Genomic DNA, 22,245 nt, shown 5'->3' with positions numbered 1-22,245 from the left:
GACAGAGGCGGCTCAGACCTTGTGCTCTCTCATTGGTCATTTATATGAAGGACAGCAATAATGAACAGACATTCATTCACTTGTCTCAACCCATTTATTGAATATAGTGTACAGTTACAGAATGCACCAAGCGCCAGTTAATAATAATAATAATAATAATAATAATAATAATAATAATAATAAAGTAATAAATGTATTGTTCACATTAGGGATTACATTATAATAAAGAAAATAAAGATCCCTTGTACAGTCACAGACCCACACTTTCGGCTCCTGACACAGCAAAACTAGTGTTGAAGGCCTACAGAGTTACATATTTTCTGTGCTAATTTGTCTTCAATATCACCATAAATGTAACACTGTAAGATTTTTTTCAGCATTATAGGTGTTCATGCAGTTCTGTAGGCATTCAAGTTATTTGTTTCTGTGTACACAATTATTTTTCACACAACACAACAAAGCCACACTTCATCATTCCGAGGAGCATCCTAGTTCCAGTCAGTTGACAAAAGGCTCAGGGTATTTTTAAAATAGGCTACACATGTTTTGTGATGCAAATAAAGGCAGCTATTTCACTGCACCACATCATTAGCAGCCTGAACCTCCCCACATCTAATGACATGGAGCCACGCAAACATCCACTCTATGGCATCTAGCATTTCTAAAACATAAAACATATTGCCAGGTTATGAATTACTTTTTTTTTTTATTTAAAGCTGTGCTTTTTTATATTGCAGGTAATAACACAAATATATCTTTCTATCTATATATAGTACTGTAATTTTCAGACATAAAAACAGAAGCAGCACCAGTTTTTCAATAAAGATTTGCGAGTTGCTTGTACAGCTCTGAGGCAATAACAAACAGAGGGGACAGATAGAGAGAAATGTGTGTGTACCGCACTGCTGCTGATTATGTGGGTTGACCAGAAGGGAGACTGTTAAGTAGTGAATGTTCATGCTGTGTGTAAGTTTGTGTGTGTGTACTGTATATAAATGAGAGACAGCTCAGTGTCTCGCCATTCCTGTTAAATTACTATATTGACACTCTTGCCATTGAACTATATTAATATAAGATTATAATTTATACCATAATGTTTTTTTTTCCAATCACTTACAAATTGGTAAATAGGGTGCAGAATGATTAGTGTGAGTTTGTAGTGTGTAAGGACAATGTCCTAAAATTTCCCAGCTTTCTACAAAAAAGAAAGCTCAGTAAAATGTCACACATGTCTGACATGTCAGTCAGTGTGTGAATTCTCCATTTAACACATTAGACTGCACATAGTCCAATTATAATGATAAACTGCATTGTATAACCTCTACAGATTCATAATTTATCTCTGCACATCACTTCTGCACAGATCTGTAACATGATTATTAATAAGAAGTATAAAATCTGCCTGGACTCTGAAATTTCAAGGCTAATAGGACCAGAGTCACATCTTAATTCTTTAGCACCAACTATGATTAATGATAATGATTATGATAATAATAATAATAATAACAATAATAATAATAATAATAATAATAATAATAATAATAATAATAATAATAATAATAAATAAAAGTTACTGAAGAATTCTTTTTTGTCATTAGGTATCACAATTTGTGGGCTGTTATGTCTATATGTATATAATTTCTAAACCAGAAAAAAATGTCTACAAACTTAAATTGATAGTGATGTAGATCAGATTAATGAAGTTATAAGAAAATGTAGAAATGCTTCTAATTCTAACCTTGACCAGCAGGGGGGCAGTTGCAACATTTCTTATAAATTCATTAATTCATTTATTTTCACGTGTATCTCCTAAGGATGTTGGGGAAATACTTCCTGGAAAGGAAGCCAGTGAACGAGTGACACATACTTTGGGTAAAGCGTAGCAGACAATATATCTACTGACATGTATGGGGTCCAAGACACTTCAGAACATGCAAAAACCCATACAGAGAGTAACCTGAGCACAGGTTTGAACCAGGGACACTGGAGCTACAAGGTGGCAATGCTACTCACTGTGCCCATTTATAAAAAAAATGTGTTGCTGATTTTCACATTCATTTTCAATATATTAGTATTTTTATGAATATGATAATTTTTCTCTTATGACGTGACCAATGATCAAATTATGTAAATTTGCACAGGAGGAACAAGAGGCAAGACTAAACTTTGTAGCTTAATAGCACTGGCATGGTTTATAAGTATTTTTTCCCACAAATAGTCTAATAAGTCTCAAAGCTGCACCTAAAATTTCTGGCTATTGGGAATTACAAATAGAGGTTTATAGTTTTCTGCTCTTCTGCTGCCTCTGCTTGTCATAAAGTAAAAAATAAAGTAAACCAGCTGTAACTAGCAGCTAAGCTTAGAAAAAAGCACTGAACTCTTAAACCAACCCAGGATTTCACATAAACAGCTGAGAACTGAATATCAGTGTAAATCTTATCCATCAATATGTGTCCATGTGTGTGCATGTGTGTGTTTGTGTTTGTGTGTGTGTGTGTGTGTGTGTGTGTGTGTTATGTTGGTCTTTAGCAGACAGAAGGGTCTGACTCTCCCAGTGTGTAGAAATCCGGAATGGGTAATCCAGTGTGAAGAGTCACCTATGCATGCGCACACACACACACACACACACACACACGCGCGCACGCGGGCGCACACGCGCACACACACATGCACACAGATTGGAATTTAAAATAGGTAATATAAAGGCAATGGAGGCTCTTTGTAACAGTTAAGATTATTCATTCGTATCAGTTTAATCATTAGCCAGTATACTGTTTTACTGTTGGCTTGACATTATGGCTGATCTCTGTTACCTGAACATTGCGGTTGAGGCTGATGGCAGGGTAGTAAAGACCTTCCAATGAGTCAAAAGCCACAGGACCTTGTTGCTCATCATTGATAAGAAACAGCAGGATTCCCCGAGTAAAATCGAGCAGAACACCTACTGTCGCTCCCTTACCAATCCCTCCATCCGTTCTGAGGGAGAAAAAATATTCTAAACTCCTGTTTACATGCACACTAATAGGCTTATTATATACTCTTCATACATGTATAGTCACAGTCACAGTTAGAATTTTCTGCTGATGATTACATTGATGGCTTGATGTAGAAATTGCAAGTTATTTATGGCATACTTTATTGTCAAATATGTATAAAAAGTTATGAATAATTAAAATTAATATTAACTACTTAAACATGACAATTATATTATAAAAAATAAAAAACAGTAAAAAAAAATTTATTAAAGTGACCTTTTCGGTAACTGGAGATCTGTTGAGTATACAGTGCACTACAGACAAATTACTATATATATCTTATTATTATGCGATCAAAGCACAGTCTGAAAAGCAGGCAGAACAAAGTAAAAACCAGAAAGTCAAACAGAACCATCGGTTTAGAATTGTCCCTGGCAGAATGTCAGAGTGACTTTGCATTAAAGAGGAGAATGGTTGGGTTATTTCAAGCTATTAGTTTGATTAGTAACAGATAATTGACTAAAAATCATGAAACTGTGAACAAGAATATGGGTCATGTTGGTAAGATGTGTCAGAATTCGCTTACTTATACTATGCACTAAATACTTACATTTATATAACTAAGCAAATGATAGTTAAAGGCCTTACTCAGAAGCCCAGCAGTGTCAGGTGGCAGTGCTGGGCTTCTCGGAAGGGTCTGTACTCCAACCTTCCAATCGGAAAGCCAACATTTTAACTGTACAATTTCTAAAGGGCTACTTAGTGCTAAAATGCATGGTAATGCTAAATCTGTGAAGTACTTAAAAACTGAGTGATATTATTTATTTCTATTATATATATTATACAGCTTTAATATGCCCCAGTATATACATCGTTTCAGATACATCTCCATATCTAGATTATCTCCTTAATATACCTGTTGGTATGGGAGTTGTTGTGCATGAACCAGGAGCGGTTGTTATCCACATACATGGCCCAGGCTTTGTCATCCTTTCCCAACATTACGTCTTTCAGCACATCAATCCGGGCGATCCCAAATGCTGGGTCTGGGTGGTTGTCATAGCGATCTACGGTCATTTCCCAGTAATGCACACCACGAGAAAAGGGTGTGTTGCCCATGACAACGCGATCGTCGTAACTATTACATGTGACTGTGAGGTTGTCATTAGACAGTATGATGTCTGGATGGGCTGATGCGGGGTCAAAGGTAAACCAGGCAACTGCAGAAAGGAGTCATACACACACACACACACACACACACACACACACACACACACACACACACACACACACACACACACACACACAATACATGTTAGTCACTGGGGACTTTTAATATATATTTACTTTAAATGAGTAATTATGGATTTTAATGACTACTGTTGACAAACAGGACAGTCCAGTACAACCTCACTTACATACACACAAACAGTAGACACATACACACATAAAAGCAACTAAAAAAGACAGGAGCAGAAGGATATGTTTATAACTAGGATGAGGAAAAGGAGAATGCAGACTGTGGTTAAGAGAGCTATTCATACCTGTAGCTAGAGTGTTAATATCACATGAGGCGAGTCCAGCTGAGATGAGAGAAAAGACAAAGAAAAGGAGGGAAAGAGGGTGAGTGAAGGGGGGTTAAGAAAGAAAGAAAAAAGAAGGAAAGAAAGGGAAAAGGAGTGATAGAAAGGAGGGTTGATGAGAGAAAGAGCTAGGTAAAGCAGCTGATCAGGGAAGCTGGATCTGTTCCATGACATATCACCTCATGCACAAAAAAAAACTGTCATAAAGCCTTTTGTATAATTGTATAACATAGTAGTTTTACAGCATGTTTCTTCACTATCCATGTAGCCAATGCTTTTTTGTGATTCTCCTGCATGAACTATGCTTGGCCAGGCAAGCAGTTAGGACAAGTCAAGTTCAAAAACAAATGCTAGAACAAACACAAACCCGGGCACTAATTTACTGTGTTCAGGGAGAATTTGTATAGTGGAGAAAAATTAGCATAAACTGTAACCTTGCATTTCAGACAAGATGTCTGAAGTATAGCACTGCTACGAGTACTGAAGCTTTAATTCTAACAATATTTTCCAGTAACTGAATGCATTTTTATCTAAAATAGCCTGAAGCATAAGTGAGTCCATTTTTGGCTCAGCAGGCCAATTTCTTTCTTTGAATTGAATTTAGAAAGTTATTTTAGACATGCACATTTACATGAAAGTGTACCTGCAATTACACAGGAAAAGGGTAAATGTGACTGCAAGCCAGAATCTCAAAAAGAATTACATGGCCGAAGTTCTGAAATGAGACTCATGAAAAATTAGAGTGGAGTTCCTGCTAAATTGTAAATCACCACTGGGCTCAAAGACATCAGTATAATTAGGGAAGATGCATGTGATAAATAAATGTGTTCGAAACATAGATTCCACCAAATCCTTTAATCCATTAAATAGATTTTACACCCATGTGAATAGATGCAAGGACTGCATGAGATACACAAGGTTAAAACAAGTTGAGAATGCATTCTGGTTCTAAAGTATAGATAGATAGATAGATAGATAGATAGATAGATAGATAGATAGATAGATAGATAGATAGATAGATAGATAGATAGATAGATAGATAGACAGACAGACAGACAGACAGACAGACAGACAGACAGACAGACAGACAGACAGACAGACAGACAGACAGACAGACAGACAGACAGACAGATAGATAGATAGATAGATAGATAGATAGATAGATAGATACTTTATTCATTCCAATGGGAAATTTACAAATGTATTACAATTATAATTCGGTTGTCACTTTGTGGCTTCTTGTATTAAAATTATAAATGTAAATGTGCCATTTGTTGACTAAACTAGAACAATGCATGCTTTTTTTTTTTTTTTTTGATGGACAGCAAATGTATAATGAATATTCATTCTGAGAAGATCTCTAAAACATGTATGATGAGACACAATCCAGACATTAAAGGATTTTTCAGAGAAAGGGTTACATGAATAAACATAAAGATTAGCTTTTTGGGACGACAAGCTCATCTGCATCACGTTACATGACCCAAAATGACTACATTGTTCCAATTCAGAAATGTTTTGTGTATTTGAAAAAAGAAATAAAGGCTTCATAACAGCATATTTTTTATAGTTAACAAGTGCAACAACAGTATTGTAAATAAAAAACACAGTTTCAGCCTTTCAACTCATTACAATCTATGTGGAACTCTTAAACTGCTACTAACTGAACACTATCCAGCTTCCGTACTTATCAAATGACAAGCATATCTAATGGAAAAGTGGGGTTTTTATGTTTGTTGAAGTGCAGGGGACATCACTCACTCTCTGAGGTCTGCATGACGAGTGTTTTGCTGTACTGGCCCACTCCACTGGCGTTAAAGGCTTTAACACGTGATTTATACATGCTGTTGAAGTGAAGTCCGTCCACTGTGCAAATCATCTCTGGGCCAACGTACACTTCCTGTGGAGTGAGATCACATTATGCATTGATGTATGTATATGTATATGCTTACCCACATGCACAAGATTTGCTATGGGGATCAAATTATAGGCATAATTAAGACTCTCATGAAAACATAAGGACCAGGTGGAATGTATAATGGTGTAAAGGACCGCACTTCTCCTCAGTCATCCTTTTTAAAAAATGGAGCAGAAATCAGAACACAAAGACCTGGCAGCCTAAAAAAGAGCTTGGCCTGTTTAGAAAGGGAGAAAGGGAGCATGTATGTGAGTGTGTGTGAGAGTGTGTGTGTGTGTGTGTGTGTGTGTGTGTGTGTGGTTGGGGGGGGGGGGGCAGCCTACAAGTATATAAATAGCATTCTGCAGTAAGCCAACATATCACACAGAAAGGATAAAGTGTGTATGTTATGTGTATGTGTAAATGTTCAGCGGTATATGTGTTTTTCTGCAGGTGTGCGTGTGTGTGTTTGTGTGTGTGTGTGTGTGTGTGTGTGTGTGTGTGTGTGTGTGTGTGTGTGTGGGTGGTTGGGTGGGTTGGTGGATGTATAGCACTTACTCTGAATTGCCCTCCGTTGCCATCATCCAGCTCTAGTATGTAACCATCCACAACAATGGTGGAGAGAGGAGGCTGTTTCCATGACAGAGTGGCACTGTTGGTCTGAGTACAACACTCCTCCAGCTGCAGAATTGGAGCTGCAGGTACTGCACACACACACACACACACACACACACACACACACACACACACACACACACACACACACAGAGACAAATATCAGTACTAACATACATCCCTAAATTTAAATATATGATTACTTAGATACGCGGAAATTACCCACACCCACACACTAACACACACAAATACTTAATGATAACTGATACCTTTCATTTGTACAAAATCAAGCTGGTGGATGGTTTGTAGTAACGGGCTACTGTCCAGTGTCAGGTCAAAATCGCTGGTCATACGTGGCGTGAGTGTGCCTTTACCCCACTGACTCTCTGTCATATGTACCCGACGAATCAGTGCATCAGAGATCTAAACATGCACACACAAATACAATTAAATGCATGTGCTTTGTCAGGTAAAGATAAAAAGATAATCAAATTAGCATGAGCATAGTTAGATGCCTATAAAGCCATTTTGTTGCTGAGAACACATAATGATATTTTAGTTATTTCATTTCATAAAGTCAGATATTAGTGATTAGTGTCCATGGGTTATGAAGCTTTTTTAGATATGATGTACCATTTGTATACATCTTGAACATTTAAATTATTTAAAATTTTCTTTTTTTTTTTTTTTAAAGAAACTGGTTATAAAATATTGAAGCTCTAAGCTCTATTCTATTCCTCTATTCCTCTCATTCAACATTGCGGGGGCCATTTGAACATGCATGAATGGAAGTATTAATGACCTTCTTTTGTGTACACGTAACTGGCTAGTGTAGATGCCACCTCACTTTTGCTTGCCCAGAGAACTCACTTAATAAAAAATAAAACAAATTTTAAAACCTTTAGCATCCTTAGAATCATAAAATGTACACAGATAATAATATAAATGGGTCACCCGAAGAATTAGAACAAAACTCAGAGACTTTCTAAATGTGTTCTCAGTATATTTTCTAATAATGTGCAGGTAAAGACTGTATGACCTGCAGGAAACCGCTGGGGTCATTTTCCTTGATGACCTCAAGACAATATTCCATTAAACCCGTTGTCTGCCGCAACTTCACAGTGCAGTGAGAGATCTGATCACGCACCACCTGATAGATAGATAGATAGATAGATAGATAGATAGATAGATAGATAGATAGATAGATAGATAGATAGATAGATAGATAGATAGATAGATAGATAGATAGATAGATAGATAGAATGAGAAACATGGTCACCACTCAAGAGATATTACATACATGTGTTAATTACTCTCTCTCTCTCTCTCTCTCTCTCTCTCTCTCTCTCTCTCTCTCTCTCTCTCACACACACACACACACACACACACACACACACACACACACACACACACACACACACACACACACACACACACACACACACACACACACACACAGAATCTAAAGCCACTAGATTTATCTAAAACACTCTGATAAGTCTGTTTCTTCCCCTGCTGTCAGTGGTACTGAGACTGAGTTGCTAAGCAACAGCAGCAAAGGCTATTTGAATCCTCTGTGAGCAACATGCATGTTTTCCTTTTGTGTGCGCACACACACACACACACACACACACACACACACACACACACACACACACACACACACACACACACACACACACACCTTCTATAAAGAAAAACATGAGGATAACATAAGAATAATAATAAATAGCTTCCATCTAGATAGAAATCGTGACTTCTAACTGGCATCACACTAGCTGTATATGTGTGTGTATATATGTGTGTGTGTGTGTGTGTGTGTGTGTGTGTGTGTGTGTGTGTGTGTGTGTGTGTGTGTGTGCACGCGGGTGTGTTCTGAGTGTGTATGGAAGGTCCTTCCTCGCACTTGAACCACTACACAATCCTAGTGACCCAACATTCCAGTCACCATAGCAACAGAGCCATGGCTCCATAGGGACCACAGGCAATAACAGGCTTGTTCCTTTATAGTTTGAAAGATTTCAGGCCTTCGATTACTCTAATCTCCACACTAATCATATTCACTTTATTAAAAATCACAAGGTCAGATGTTCTAACCTGTAACGTGTAACTGGGTCATGCTCTGCATTAAAATATCTGTGTTATGTGTGAAACTGGCGTAGGAGTCTAAAGATGCACTATCCACCAAGGTGCACTTCTCGTGCAAAAAGGGACAAAATCAGTTATAAAATAAATAAAGAGTGCCACTGACATTTTGATTGATGAACAAAACTTTGGAAAATTAACACAGGACAGTTTTGGGTTTGATTCTGTCTTCTTCCTAAAGCAGGTGTAATTTTAGGACGTGTGTTGCTCAGCGCTGTGTGGGCAGTGTTGTCAGGTGCTCAGTTTTACAGCAGAATTGGAACCCTGGGAAAAAACTGATCTTTTAATAACTAAGAGATGTCAAATATTTCAGCAGCAATTTAAGATCTTAGTGAAATCACTATTGTCCTTTGGGCTGCCTTTGTTGCACAGATCTAGCAACCTTGCTCAAAATACACAGCCTGCTTCACCTTTTTCTGCATGCTTACATACAGTTATTTGGTTGGATTGCACACGTGTTATATGAAGCGGCTTATCCTGCATAAGGCATGTTCTTTTTATTAATTTAATTAATCAGAGTTTAATAACAGACTGAATGTCATAGCTGCATTATTGTCCTGTATTTCTGACACAAGAGACTTTATTATGACTTTATCGTTCTCTTTTTTCAACCATTTTATAGCCGCAATTTAAATGCATTTTGGTAGGCACAGCACATTGTACATGATGAGCTACAATCTTAGCAAATTGAAAATTACTGTCATGTGCTTCGTGTGCACATTTTGCAGCTGCCTCGACTCACGTGAATCTTGCTCACAGTGTTCCACACACCCACAACAGAAGGCACAGTGGCACAATAATCTCAGGAAGTTGTATCATGACATTTCAATATAATACATTAAAATTCTACAATACTGCTGCTGGGTGTAATCTAAAATATTATTGATCAGTGTTTCTAAAAATGATGCACAGATATTTGTGTATATGTGTTAATGTGTTTACCATGAGTTTGTGCTCATGTTCTTTGGTCACTCTGGACAGTAACTGAGCTTTCCGGCGATTCAGGGCATCAATCAGTGCGTCACACTGAGCCACCAAGCACGCTTCAAATTCAACTCCATTCTCCTGTGAATCACACACATACCAAATACTGTCATACCAGAACTGCAGTGTGATGAAGGGAATACAGGTCAAGAGTAGCTATGAAAACATTTTTCCTTCCCCCCTAACTCTATTTTATTTCCCTCAACACTCTTTTCCTCTCTCGCAACAATCTGCTGTGTTGATTACCTGTATGTGCTGCACCATGTTTCGGAGCTGAACAAGAAACTCTTTGGCCTCAGTGGCTCGATCAGACAGGATGTTCAGTGCCTGAGAGAGCTGCCCCTAGAGAGAGACAGATAAATAGAATGATTCTGGATAAATCTGTTCATGTGTAAATGCACAAATAAAAACATTCAAGGCTGTACAGTTAATCCAGCTTTAACAAGGTATTTCTTCATATATCAAACAGAATTCATAAAAATAACCTGAAATACTGCAGAGTTTAGCTAAATCTTCTACAGTAAATCAAGCACTTAATTTCATATCTTCAAATTCCCTGGCTGCACAAAGTGCTAGTTACAAGAGTTACGACTCAGTTAATTCGCCTAGGGAACAAAATACAGAATAATTATGTAGACTGTAGGAAAAAAACTATTTTCGTTTGATTTTAAAATGAGGAAAAAATAAAATAAAATGTTCTTGGATTATTAAATAATTGCAACAGTAATCACGATTTCAATATTAAAACACAACACTGTTTTGATAACACATTCAAGAAATGGCATCACTTGTATGACCTGCAAAACAGATATTGCAATAGACAAAGAGAGAGCAAATGAAGTATGTTTGTATAAATGTGCATGTTTGTATAAGAGAAGCTCCATGGGTGAGTGAACAGGAAACAGAGCACGTGAGACTCGAATGACCCTGCGTTTCCTGAGTATGGGAAGCTACAGGAGTGATGAGAAATACAAACATCTCATCAGTGCTATGTCACCCACTGAGAGAGATTCCCATTTCAAACTCTCTCGTCCTCACCCACATCTGCAAACATAAAAGCCATACATACTCCAGCTTGGGAAGAATTTCCAACTGCACAATGCTTTCCCCCTGTGATTAGCCCAGTGATTATTTACCAGAAAAAAATAATCAATGTTAGAAAGTAGGACACAGAAGACAAAGCTGACAAACTCATACAGTTTGTGACACAAATGCCTGGGCAACCAGCGATGCACTGTTTATGTAAGTCTATAATAACATTTAGAAATACAGTTCCAAATAAATAGAATTTAATATAAGCTAATTTTAGTTAAATCAACAATGCAATGTAAAAAATAAATAAAAAATATCCTTAAATAAATGTAGAATCATATTAATATTTGCTCATATAAAATGTTTTGATCTTTTTATAGCCTATCACTGTTAGGCCCAAAAGTGGCAGTTTAATGAAGCAGATTTAATTATCCAAAGATGTTAAATGTAATACTAACTAGGGGTTATTTTGAATGCTATGTATATATATGTATATATGTATATATATATATATATATATATATATATATATATATATATATATATATATATATATATATATATATATATATGTATGTAAATATTTTATAAAACTTGAAGCATTTGGATGCATATGTACTGCAGATATGTGTTAAAATGCTATATGAAATCTTTGTCATAAGGCCCACCCCCACTTGACACAGTTCCCTTGGTGCGCTGTATATCCATTCCCACGGTTCTAGTCCCTAAAAGCTAAAGCATAACATGTTATAAAAATAAATAAATAAAATAAAGACATGGGACAGAACATAGCGGATTAGTGCTTGGAATATAATTTGAGATGTAATTGCAGAGCATACTGAGAGAGAAGAATGAACAGATAAGAGAAAAGCAGCACAACAACATAACTTGGCCCATGATCTTAATTTAGAGTCAGAGTTCTTTTACAGCTGACCATGGTATTCTTACCAAAACAGAGCATACATGCTATTTGAGCAATTTTAACTAAACTCTGTTCACCACATTGCCATTTTCTCTTTTAGAGAGCCAGGCCAAACACTGAAAACTCTCACATTGAGAGCATGCCAATATAGCAGTGTTATAGCCTACCCTCTTTAATGTTTTGTGAAATGAAAAGATAAACCTTTACAACTGCTTCTAATTATTTTTTATATTTATATATTTCTTATTATTATATATTTCTTATTACTAAATATCTTATGTCCATGTAATTACATCGAATCAATATCGAATTACATGCATGAGCCTATAATCTCTTACTCTATAGGATCATGGCAAAGACACAAAACTGACTGACTATGTTTGTGTGTGTGGATGTGTGTGGCCATACCGCTGCATCAGCACTCTGTGAGCACTAAAAGAGGAGGTGATTGTACCCCTCAGGTACTGATAGTTGTTGCTGACGGCAATAAAACTGTACCTACTCTAAGAGTCATTCTGTCATCATCTCTCATTGTGTCACTATGTGGGTAAAAGAGGGTGTGCAATTTGTGAAAGTGAGTGAAGGGGTGAACATGCTGTGCATAAATACCTCCCTGCAGGGCAATTAGGCTCATTTAATCCCGTTCCTTTTTTTTTGTTGAGAGTAACATAGCGAGTGGGAAGATGACAGAAACTGTCAGAGCTGATAAATTTGTGCATATCGCCTCAGCCTCTAAGCGCTCATCATATGGCATCTCTGTCCTGCTCTTACCAATCGCTTCTCGTAGAAATGAAGTGAGGTTTTTTTTTTACCCACATTTTTTTATACATATTATTTGTACATTAAAGCACATTTAGACATATAATGATTATATCTAATTGTCATTATTACAGGGGCCAAATATTAGTCTTGCACTTTATCTGTTATTACTCAGTTTACCTATAAATGAAGGTCAAGTTGGAGTAATTTTGATTTCATTTTGAGTACAAACAAATAAAACATTGAAAAGGTTTATTAGTAATGTCACAAAAACATTCTAAATGATATGGCCTATATGAGATTTTAGGTAGTGTGAACATTTTACTGCTTAGAATGAATAACAGGGCACTACACATTAATTAGCCCATACAGTACATGACCAATCTGTGTATATTTCCTTCCACTAAACATCTAATTGAAAAGAAAACCTAGCATTCTGGGCTATTCAGTGCAGCATATGTTGTCACTACACAGACGAATTTTATACATTCAGTGATTTAAAAAAAATCAAGCTGTGCAAGTAACAGTACTAAACCAACTAATATGAATTCTACAATAACTTTTTGACCGCCACTCAGACTTCTCATTTCCATGTGGAAGACTTTGCTGCTCTGGCAGTACAAAAGCAGCATATTGCAGACCGGAGGCCATAGCAAAGCTTCAATCTGTTTAGAATTAGAGAGCCAAATGTGCTTTATTGAGAGATTGTGTGTGTGTGTGTGTGTGTGTGTGTGTGTGTGTGTGTGTGTGTGTGTGTGTGTGTGTGTGTGTGTGTGTGTGTGTGTGTGTGAACAAATGATGGCCTGGATGAAGTTTTATAGCTCAGGATTCCACCATTTATTGATGTAGTGGAATAGGTCATCTGTCTCTCAGGAAAAGATTACTCCTGAAGAACCTTTCTAACTATTGTATCGATTATCACCCTATAGATTATATTGTATGGTGTTGTCTTTCCATAGTGCTTTGACATTGTATTCTATTCCCTAAACGTTAGATTACTAAGCAGTAATGTAAGAATTTCACTTTAAGCTTAAACAGAAAACAGAGAAAAGAGAAGTAAGATTAAATTGAATTGTCAGTCCTGATCTCTAGGCCAAATGCTGCACACACTCAACACTGTAAACACAAATATTTAAATGCTCATGTGCATACATGTACACCACTACAATTGTATGACCTAAAACGGCAACATTCAACTGTATCAGAAACACTGAGCAATCATGGAGTCTTTGGTAACTCCAGGAGCAAGAGAAGGAGCTGTGGATCTGTGTGGGTGGTTTCTATTCTCAAGGTTGGGGCCAATTTACTTCCTTTCAAAATGGCTGTTTAAAGACAGTGTCAAGCAGAAGATAATGGTACTCATAAAGCTTAATATGTGTGCTATGGTTGTTCCATGCTCTGCACTGAGACGGTTGTTCCTGGCTCTGCAATCATTCTGCAGATGTCTCAGTAGGGCACCGTCACAGAACACTGAAAGTGATGAGATGGAGTTAAAACAGCAAAATGACTAAAAGAGATAGAGCAGCTCCCTAGCCATTCATTCTAGGCGTTCAACATGTATTTTCTTGCCTTCGTCTCCCCCAGTCTCTTCTTTTTGTGCCGCTCTGTCCAGCACCTGGGGCTGCTTAAATCTGACCTGATTATTCCAAAGCAGTCCTTAGATAACACTGATTCTGTATGACTTACAGAATACAATGGGAAAGGGTGACACAGAGAAAAGCCAAAAAGAATGCTGTGTTGGTATCTAGGTTCCTCCTTATTGCCATTTCCAAAAACTATTTGCTACAAATGATTAGGTGGTGTGCATATTTTTGTCTGTATTAGTGTGTGATGTACATGGGAAGATCTGGCTTATTTCATAATAAATAGTATTCAAATCTTTGTATGATAAAATGCAAAGATGCAAGCAACAATAAAACAATTTGAACACCTGACTATAAAGTTTGTATTTGCTTTTTTCCCATTATACATTTAGTCCTTATTTGCTGTTATAATAACCTTCAATTGAATTCAATTCAATTAAATTTAACTTAATTAAGTTCAGGTCAGTTCCGTTTTATTTGTATAGTGCTTTTAACAATGGAGATTGTGCCAAGGCAGTTTTACAGAGATAAATAGGTTATACAATTAAATTTTTACATAACAATAAAGTAATTTAATTATAGTGCCTATAAGTTTATCCCTAATGAGCAAGCCAGTGATAACAGTGGCAAGGAAAATCTCCCAGATAAACAAACTTGGAGAGGAACCAGACGGGAACTTAATGGGAACCCATACTCATCTGGGTGACTCCATGTCTATTTATTATACTTTTATTATTGTTGAGGTCTTCTGGGAAGATGTTCCACTAGATTTTAGATTGTGATTGTGGAGATTTGTGCTCATTTAGCCACAAGGGCAACGTCAGGTAATGATGTAGGGTGAGGAGGCCTGGGGTGCAGATAGTGCTCCATTTCAATACTAAGGCATTCTTTAGAGTTAAGGTCAAAGCTCAGCTCTTGGCTCTATTGCAGGCCAAGATCTTCCACTCAGCCCATGTAAACTGTGGAGCTCACATTGTGCACAGAGGCATTTTCAAGCTTGAACAAGTTTGGGTCTACTCATGCAAATGTAAAGAAAAATGTTATACTACCTTATTCAAAGACAATTTATTTTTAAATATACAATGTATTAACGTGGCCATCTCCATCATTTTCAAATATTTTAATTATGCAAATACACAAAACAAGACAGTGTGTTACTTTCACTATATTACCCTAATTTACTAAATAAATTTGTGTGTATATGAAATGTTTATAAATGTGTATAAAAACCTGTACACTTTCTATGACATTAAGAAAAATAGAAACAAACAAAAATAGTTTAGCATGATCAGTGTGTTTACTCAGCCTTAAAGTCCTTTCAGGAATAAAGATTGAGCAAGCAATTCAAGATGATTCATGGGCAAGTATTACATTTACATATGCATATTTTTGCAATTTGAAGAGAAAACAGGAATAATTTTGATTAGGTTCTAAGACACGTTACTTAATTACTGCAGTAACGTTTTGCGTTAGATATTTCACACATATTTACTTCTTTAATGCCAAATGTTATTTTTAAAAAAGTGAAATAGTCTTTATTTTTGCCTTAATGAACAGAACTGACAGTCAGTTATCTATATACTTTTTATTTCTGCATTCTACATTATGAACTTTGCATTTTTACTGATCACCTATGTTACGTGCCACAAAAGCATGTTTGTGTTTGTATGGCTTTGCTGCTCTTTCCGCCCTCCGTCTCCCTGTTGTCTTGTCTTTCCTCGAATGCAGGTGCTGGTTCCTTTTATTCGGGCATTATGGGGGATCTGCCACATACCTATTAGAAGCGGACGTCACCAAAGAGGTCGGCTTCGAGGATTAAAGCGCCGTCGCAAAGAAAGGAAAGGGGGTAGACAGCGAGAGAAGAGGGAACCCGAAAAGATTGTCAACATAAAGCAACATTGTAGTTTATAGCTATAATATCAAAAACTTCTCTTCGGCATATAAAGTCACCCCTAATAATCCACTCCTGCTGATAACCTGCTGTTACTACCGGTTCCAATGCATCGTGTGGACAGGTAGTTTGGGCGTGCCTCTACATACACTCACATAGATGTTTCTCTTTTTAGACACACTATGGCTATAGGAGAGTGCCACCCACTGTACATAGGTAATATGGGAATATGGGAACATAGGGAAGTCACTGAGTCCACCTCCGTTATTCGCTATTTCAAGCTTATTGACCCTGGCTGTATATTTCTTTCTTTTGTTTTTTTTTGTATATAGTCCTGTCACTTACACATCTAAATTTGTATCATACACTAGAAAGTAAAGTGAAAGAAAAAACTAAAACTTCATCTCAGTTTTGTCCTTTCTTCCAACACCCATCACAAAAACACTGTTACTTCCCTACTTCAAAAGAGAACGTAACAACCTGTATGACCTTTATCACTTTACTGGTTTGAGATAATCAGTACTAATGATAATCTGTACTAATGCAGACTTTAATATTTCTCTAAACAGTCAATAATTTAAATTTTTGTTAAAGTTTAGATCTTTAGACTACAAGTAGGGTGTTTTGGAAAGAAGCTGGTTGTTTTCATTCAGAAAAAAGTCAAGTACTGCCCAGAGCTCTGCAGTGTTTCAAAACCAGATGCACTTTAAGCCAAGATTAAGCAACTAAAGTAATCAACCAAATGTAAAATGGATTTTTAGAATTAAACTGAAGCTTCACAACAATCATAAATGACATTGAAAGTAAAATTAATATTAAAGATATACTGTCAGTGGTTACAGTAGGATTGCAGAATTAAAGCTTTACATTTCACTAGCACATTTCTCCTATTGTGTTATTGTGTCAGTTAGTTGATGGAAGAAGATCATATTTTCAACAGTACAGAATCTGCTAAAATAGTTGCTACATATAACACTTGACTACAGACTATGTAATTTATATCTTTGCTGATAGTGAAATTTCTACAGACTTTTACTCTGTGGCTATCACTTCCTGGCATCAGCAAACACTAGAATAAATTAGACTGTGCTCAAAATTGCCTTGTCATTTAGTGTTATTGCTCCCTGCAACCATTCAAGCGTGCAATTTAAGATTTTCTCAAAATGGAACCTTGATTATTGCAATATACACTTTTCTTATACATACCTTGGTTAAAGTATTTTATAAAGTATAAAGTAAATACTTTTACTCATACATTAACTGCAGTCCACAGCAAACTAATTTCATATACTGACCAGTACAATTTCAGATCTTTCCCAAAGTCAAAATACATTTCATAGACCTCCACAATAAATACAATGCAAAGTCTACAGATTAGCTCCAGTTTATCATGGCCATGGGAATCCGATACTTCACCACGACAACAGGACCCGCAGACAAAGGATCCCATTGTAGGTACAAGTGTACCCACAGACACACACTCAGATATGCACACTAAAGACACAGAGTAACAGATGTGTAACCCAGTGTTTTCATCAGACATTTCATCTTACTTTGAAGGCTTCATTTTCCCAGATCATATAGATTACACATGCTGTATAGGTACACCACCATGGACAATACACACATAACCCTGAAAGAATACTATGAGGAACCCTTGTATTTCCTTCTAATGTGTATGTTAGAGCCACATGCACACAGTTGTGGTGCTCATTTGTCTGCCTGGGAGTAACCTTGCAGTGCTTCTAAATCTGTTCTTCTTTACCTCCTACTCATTGTCATACTTTTGCCTAGAAGCAGAGAATATTACCCTCCACACACACACACACACACACACACACACACACACACACACACACACACACACACACACACACACACACAACACCCACACACACCCACACAGGAGCACGAGCGCATGCATGCAAACGCACACACGCACACACACACACACACACACACACACACACACACACACACACACACACACACACACACACACACACACACACACACACACACACACACAAGTACACACATAACCCACGCACATTCTGTCTTTTGAGTGTTTTTTTCTGCTCCATCTTTCTCAACTAAGATGCATAATAAAATTGCTTCCAGACAGTTTTTCTGGTGAAATCTTTAAAATTATGTTTTTTTTCCCAAGAGACTGAGTATCTCTTGAGTGTATCTTCAGAATAAAGTGAGTTAACAAAAACTGTAAGATTTTGTTCATGATTTTGTCTTGGTAAACTCGCTGCTGCTACAAACTAAAGGTCTTCTGACACTTTGAACTTAAACTAGCAACTAAACATGCTGTAACAAATCATACTGCTCCCAATCACCATATATATTAATAAATTACCATCCTATAAAAGCTTTTTAGTTAAGAGTGGAGAAGAGTGAACACCTTAATATCCTTGGAGATATAAAAAATTATAAAATGCAGATTACTCAAAAGTTGAGCATAAGAGCATTGCCTCCAATGGCTCCCTGTAAGTGCATGTGATGTGTTTTATAGATGCTTAGCCAAAGAGTAACCATGGGGAATTGATCCACCTAAATTGAGTCACTCATCAAAACCTAAGGTCCAAAACGTAAGGGTTTGTGTGTGAACAGCAGCTTGTGATATGACTTCTATGCAGTAATACATTTTTTTTTCAAATTTTCATAAAATCATAAGGCCAAAAAAGGAATCTAAATAGTTCAACTTTGGTACCCATGATGACATAAAAACCCTCTATTCCAAAACCAACCCAACCAAGCAGGAGCTGTGCTTCAATGTAATCATTAGTCCAACATTAACCCACTTTAGAGTCTATCCCATCAGTTAATCACAATCTATTCACAAAAAAAACTTCACTGTATACACAATTAAACATTTTCAATCTATTTATTTTTAAATGTTCTTGTGTTGGGTGATCTTATTAACATAGACACATATTTCTGTAATAAACATTGCAACTAGAACTTCTGTCAGACCTACTGTGATAGAAACACCATCACTTTCTGACCAGGTAACATGACTCTCATTTGTAGTTCATCCGATTGCTTTGTACTTGATGTTTGCAATCCTATGTGCTAACGCTTCATTCAAGAACCATCATGCACCTGTTACATGTCCGCAGATGGCTATTTATTTACGCATCATTAGTAATATTCATTTCCGACTCAATTGTATTGTCAAATCTTTAAAAAACTACATGCTTGCTTGCTCACTTTAAATTGTTGTGTCTAAGAAATGGATAAATGCATATGTAAATGAGTGATTCCCCTCGCCTTTCATCTCCCGCTCTCTGTTTCTCTCATTCACACACAGTAAAAGAGCAGTACTTTACTGCCCCCCTGCCAAAAACACACATACCTTTAACATCACTATGGAGACAAAACCACACATCCCTTTACCATTTCCATGGAGATGCATAGATCCTTTAAGAAACAGGTAAAAAAACTCTTATAATGAATTAGTTCCTCCAGATCAGCTAATTGGCTCTTAATTTACTGGTAAAACATGACACCCATCTGACATTGACCCTAGTGAGCAGTCAAACTCTTTGCTCTCAACCTGAACATAGCCTAGTCTGTGATTTAAGTGCACTAAATCAGTCAAAAGATATTTATAGAGGATAAGTGATGCATCCTTCTCCACAGTGTTCTGTTAAGTCTGAATCACAGCTGCTCCATTGCTTGTGCCTTGAATTTTAACCAGAATAGAGCCACCCATGTTCTTCGCTGCCATGGTTCTGTCACATTTTATACAACATTCTGGACACAGAGCTGTTATCATTCTTTACTCACTGATGACACTCTTCAACTCTCTTAAAAAAAATGTTGATTTGTGGGTTTGAGGAATTCCACATATGAAATGTATGTAAAAGCTGTGGGGGTTTATATGGCTATTCAGCCAGGCAAACCATGGCACATAGATTTCAGTGTCATCATAAAGAATCCTAGATAGATGAATGTTTATACACCAAATATTTCTAAACACACTCCTTTAATGACAATTGTTTTTTTTTCCTTTTGATGTGATGCCAATTTTTGCTGAACATGATGGGCATGACCATGTTACGCTTTAAAACAGTTATTGTCCTGTGGTTAAGTGCTGCAGGAAGAGGGAGTTTCATAAAATATAATATCTGTGTGGACTGAAAATACAAAAAACTGGAACTGATACTGATCCAGTTCGTTAATCCAGTCCGAGCTATAAAAATAATACATATCTGCTATACTAAATTATGGATTCAGTATAGCAGGATTTAACCCAGACTTAAACATTGCATGTGTTAATGTGATGTACATGTTCAATTAACGCTGAATTGTCATTATGAATAAATGCCATCCCACTGTTTTACCTTGTGCAGCTTCCACATGGCTCCGAGTGCCTTGACCTCATGCGCAGAATGCTTGCCTTCTTCGAGGCACTGGTAGCACACAGGTGTCTTACACTGCACACAGTACATACTGAGGTTCTCCAGTTCATGCTCTGTGCAGGTGGAGGTTTTGCGCGGACTGGTGCGCCGGCTGATGCGCCCCTGTGCGGGAGGTACGAGGCGGTGTTTAGCGAGCGGACCCCGCGGCGGGTGGCAGCGCAGGCGGCACGGGTCACAGTAGAACACGTCGCACTGCTCGCACATGGCCGTGGCTTCCCGTGGGCTTTTCTCGCACAGCTGGCAGCGCAGAGCGGCCGCCTTGCTCTGTTGGTAGCGGTCCACCACGGCTTCGAGCACCCGGTTTTTGGGGAAGCCGCGCAGGCCGCGCTCGTCCAGGGTCAGGCTGCGGTGGCACTGCGGGCACGTCAGACAGGCGTTGCGCGGAATCGGCTGCGTGCCCATGGGCTGCGGGAGCAGCTGGTGCTGAGGCTGCGGCGGGGGAACAGCAGCGGGAGGGAACACACGCACTCCGTTAGGTGACTTCTGGCACGGGGTGGTCGGTGCGCTCGCAAAGCCGCCGTAAGAACCGTAGCCGCTGTCCGACTCGCTGTACAGGCTCATCTTATCCAGGTCCAGGTAGTCATAATCGGACGGTGCTGAGCCGGAAGCGCGGCCGCCCTGCGGAGACTCAGCGTCCGGCGTCTGCACCAAGATGTTCCGAGCGCAGGCCAGGCAAAGGTTGTGCGAGCACGGCAAGATGATCGGCTCACGGAAAAACGAGCCACACACCGGGCACTTGAGCTCCTCTTCCATTTCTTCCATCTTGAAATGTAGTATTGTTAGCAGCGGGATGGAAAAAACAAACAAATCTCCGTTCACACACAAACACCTTAGCCTTCTTTATTCTCTTTAAAATGCACAAGCGAAGCTCGAGGACGGGAAATTTATAGAAGGGGCGGGGACAGAGACAGACTGCGTCCACAGACTATTCGACAATGCACTTGTCAATCTAGCGAGGTTTTTCACCTAGCAATCTGGGATCTATCTTGGGAACGCTTAAAAATTCTATTTTAAATGTTTTAGAAAGTTTTTAGAAAATACATTTTATTATAGAGGTCTTCAGTTTGCCTTTCCGGGTTAAACCCAACAATGGGTTCCATGTAGAATCCCTTTAGAAATTTGGATTATTTAACCATCAGTATTCGTGAGAAGCCCTTTTATCTAAAAATGTAACCTGTGTTAGCTTACTATTTCAGGTTTCATCTTAGAAATGGTCCTTTGGTTTCTTTCAGTGGGTTAAACCTCAGAAGAACCTGTTGTTTCTTCGTATGAAAAAGAGGCTCCATGTAGAAAAGCTTTAGGAAGTGTCGAAAAAACATCCAAAATTATTTCCCATTGGCATAAAGTGTGCAGTTAAGGGAAAATATTCTTATTCATATCACCCAGCCATCTACAACAAATAGCAATAAAAAAAGATGGCAGCTAT

At 37.8% G+C, this 22,245-nt stretch overlaps 1 protein-coding gene across 2 annotated transcripts; it reads right to left on the bottom strand.

Moving 5' to 3' along the window:
- Positions 1-75: 75 nt before the first annotated feature.
- On the bottom strand, positions 76-21,680 carry trim9 (tripartite motif containing 9). 2 transcript variants are annotated; one of them, XM_083538347.1, is made up of 11 exons: positions 20,742-21,680; positions 10,446-10,541; positions 10,158-10,280; positions 8,110-8,220; positions 7,340-7,493; positions 7,014-7,159; positions 6,320-6,458; positions 4,520-4,558; positions 3,892-4,195; positions 2,814-2,976; positions 76-2,597 (listed from the first exon to the last, which is right to left on the bottom strand). In XM_083538347.1, the coding sequence occupies exons 1-11, from the start codon at positions 21,579-21,581 to the stop codon at positions 2,526-2,528; spliced, it is 2,187 nt and encodes a 728-aa protein (XP_083394473.1). In that variant the 5' UTR covers positions 21,582-21,680; the 3' UTR covers positions 76-2,525. The 2 variants fall into 2 exon arrangements, with proteins under 2 accessions (XP_083394473.1, XP_083394474.1); XM_083538348.1 differs by lacking the exon at positions 4,520-4,558.
- Positions 21,681-22,245: the final 565 nt, after the last annotated feature.

Source organism: Silurus aristotelis, assembly GCF_946808225.1.
Source record: "Silurus aristotelis genome assembly, chromosome: 4".
Lineage (NCBI taxonomy): Eukaryota > Metazoa > Chordata > Actinopteri > Siluriformes > Siluridae > Silurus > Silurus aristotelis.
The sequence above is the reverse complement of the archived record's forward strand: the minus strand, read 5'-3'. Positions and strand labels throughout refer to the sequence as shown.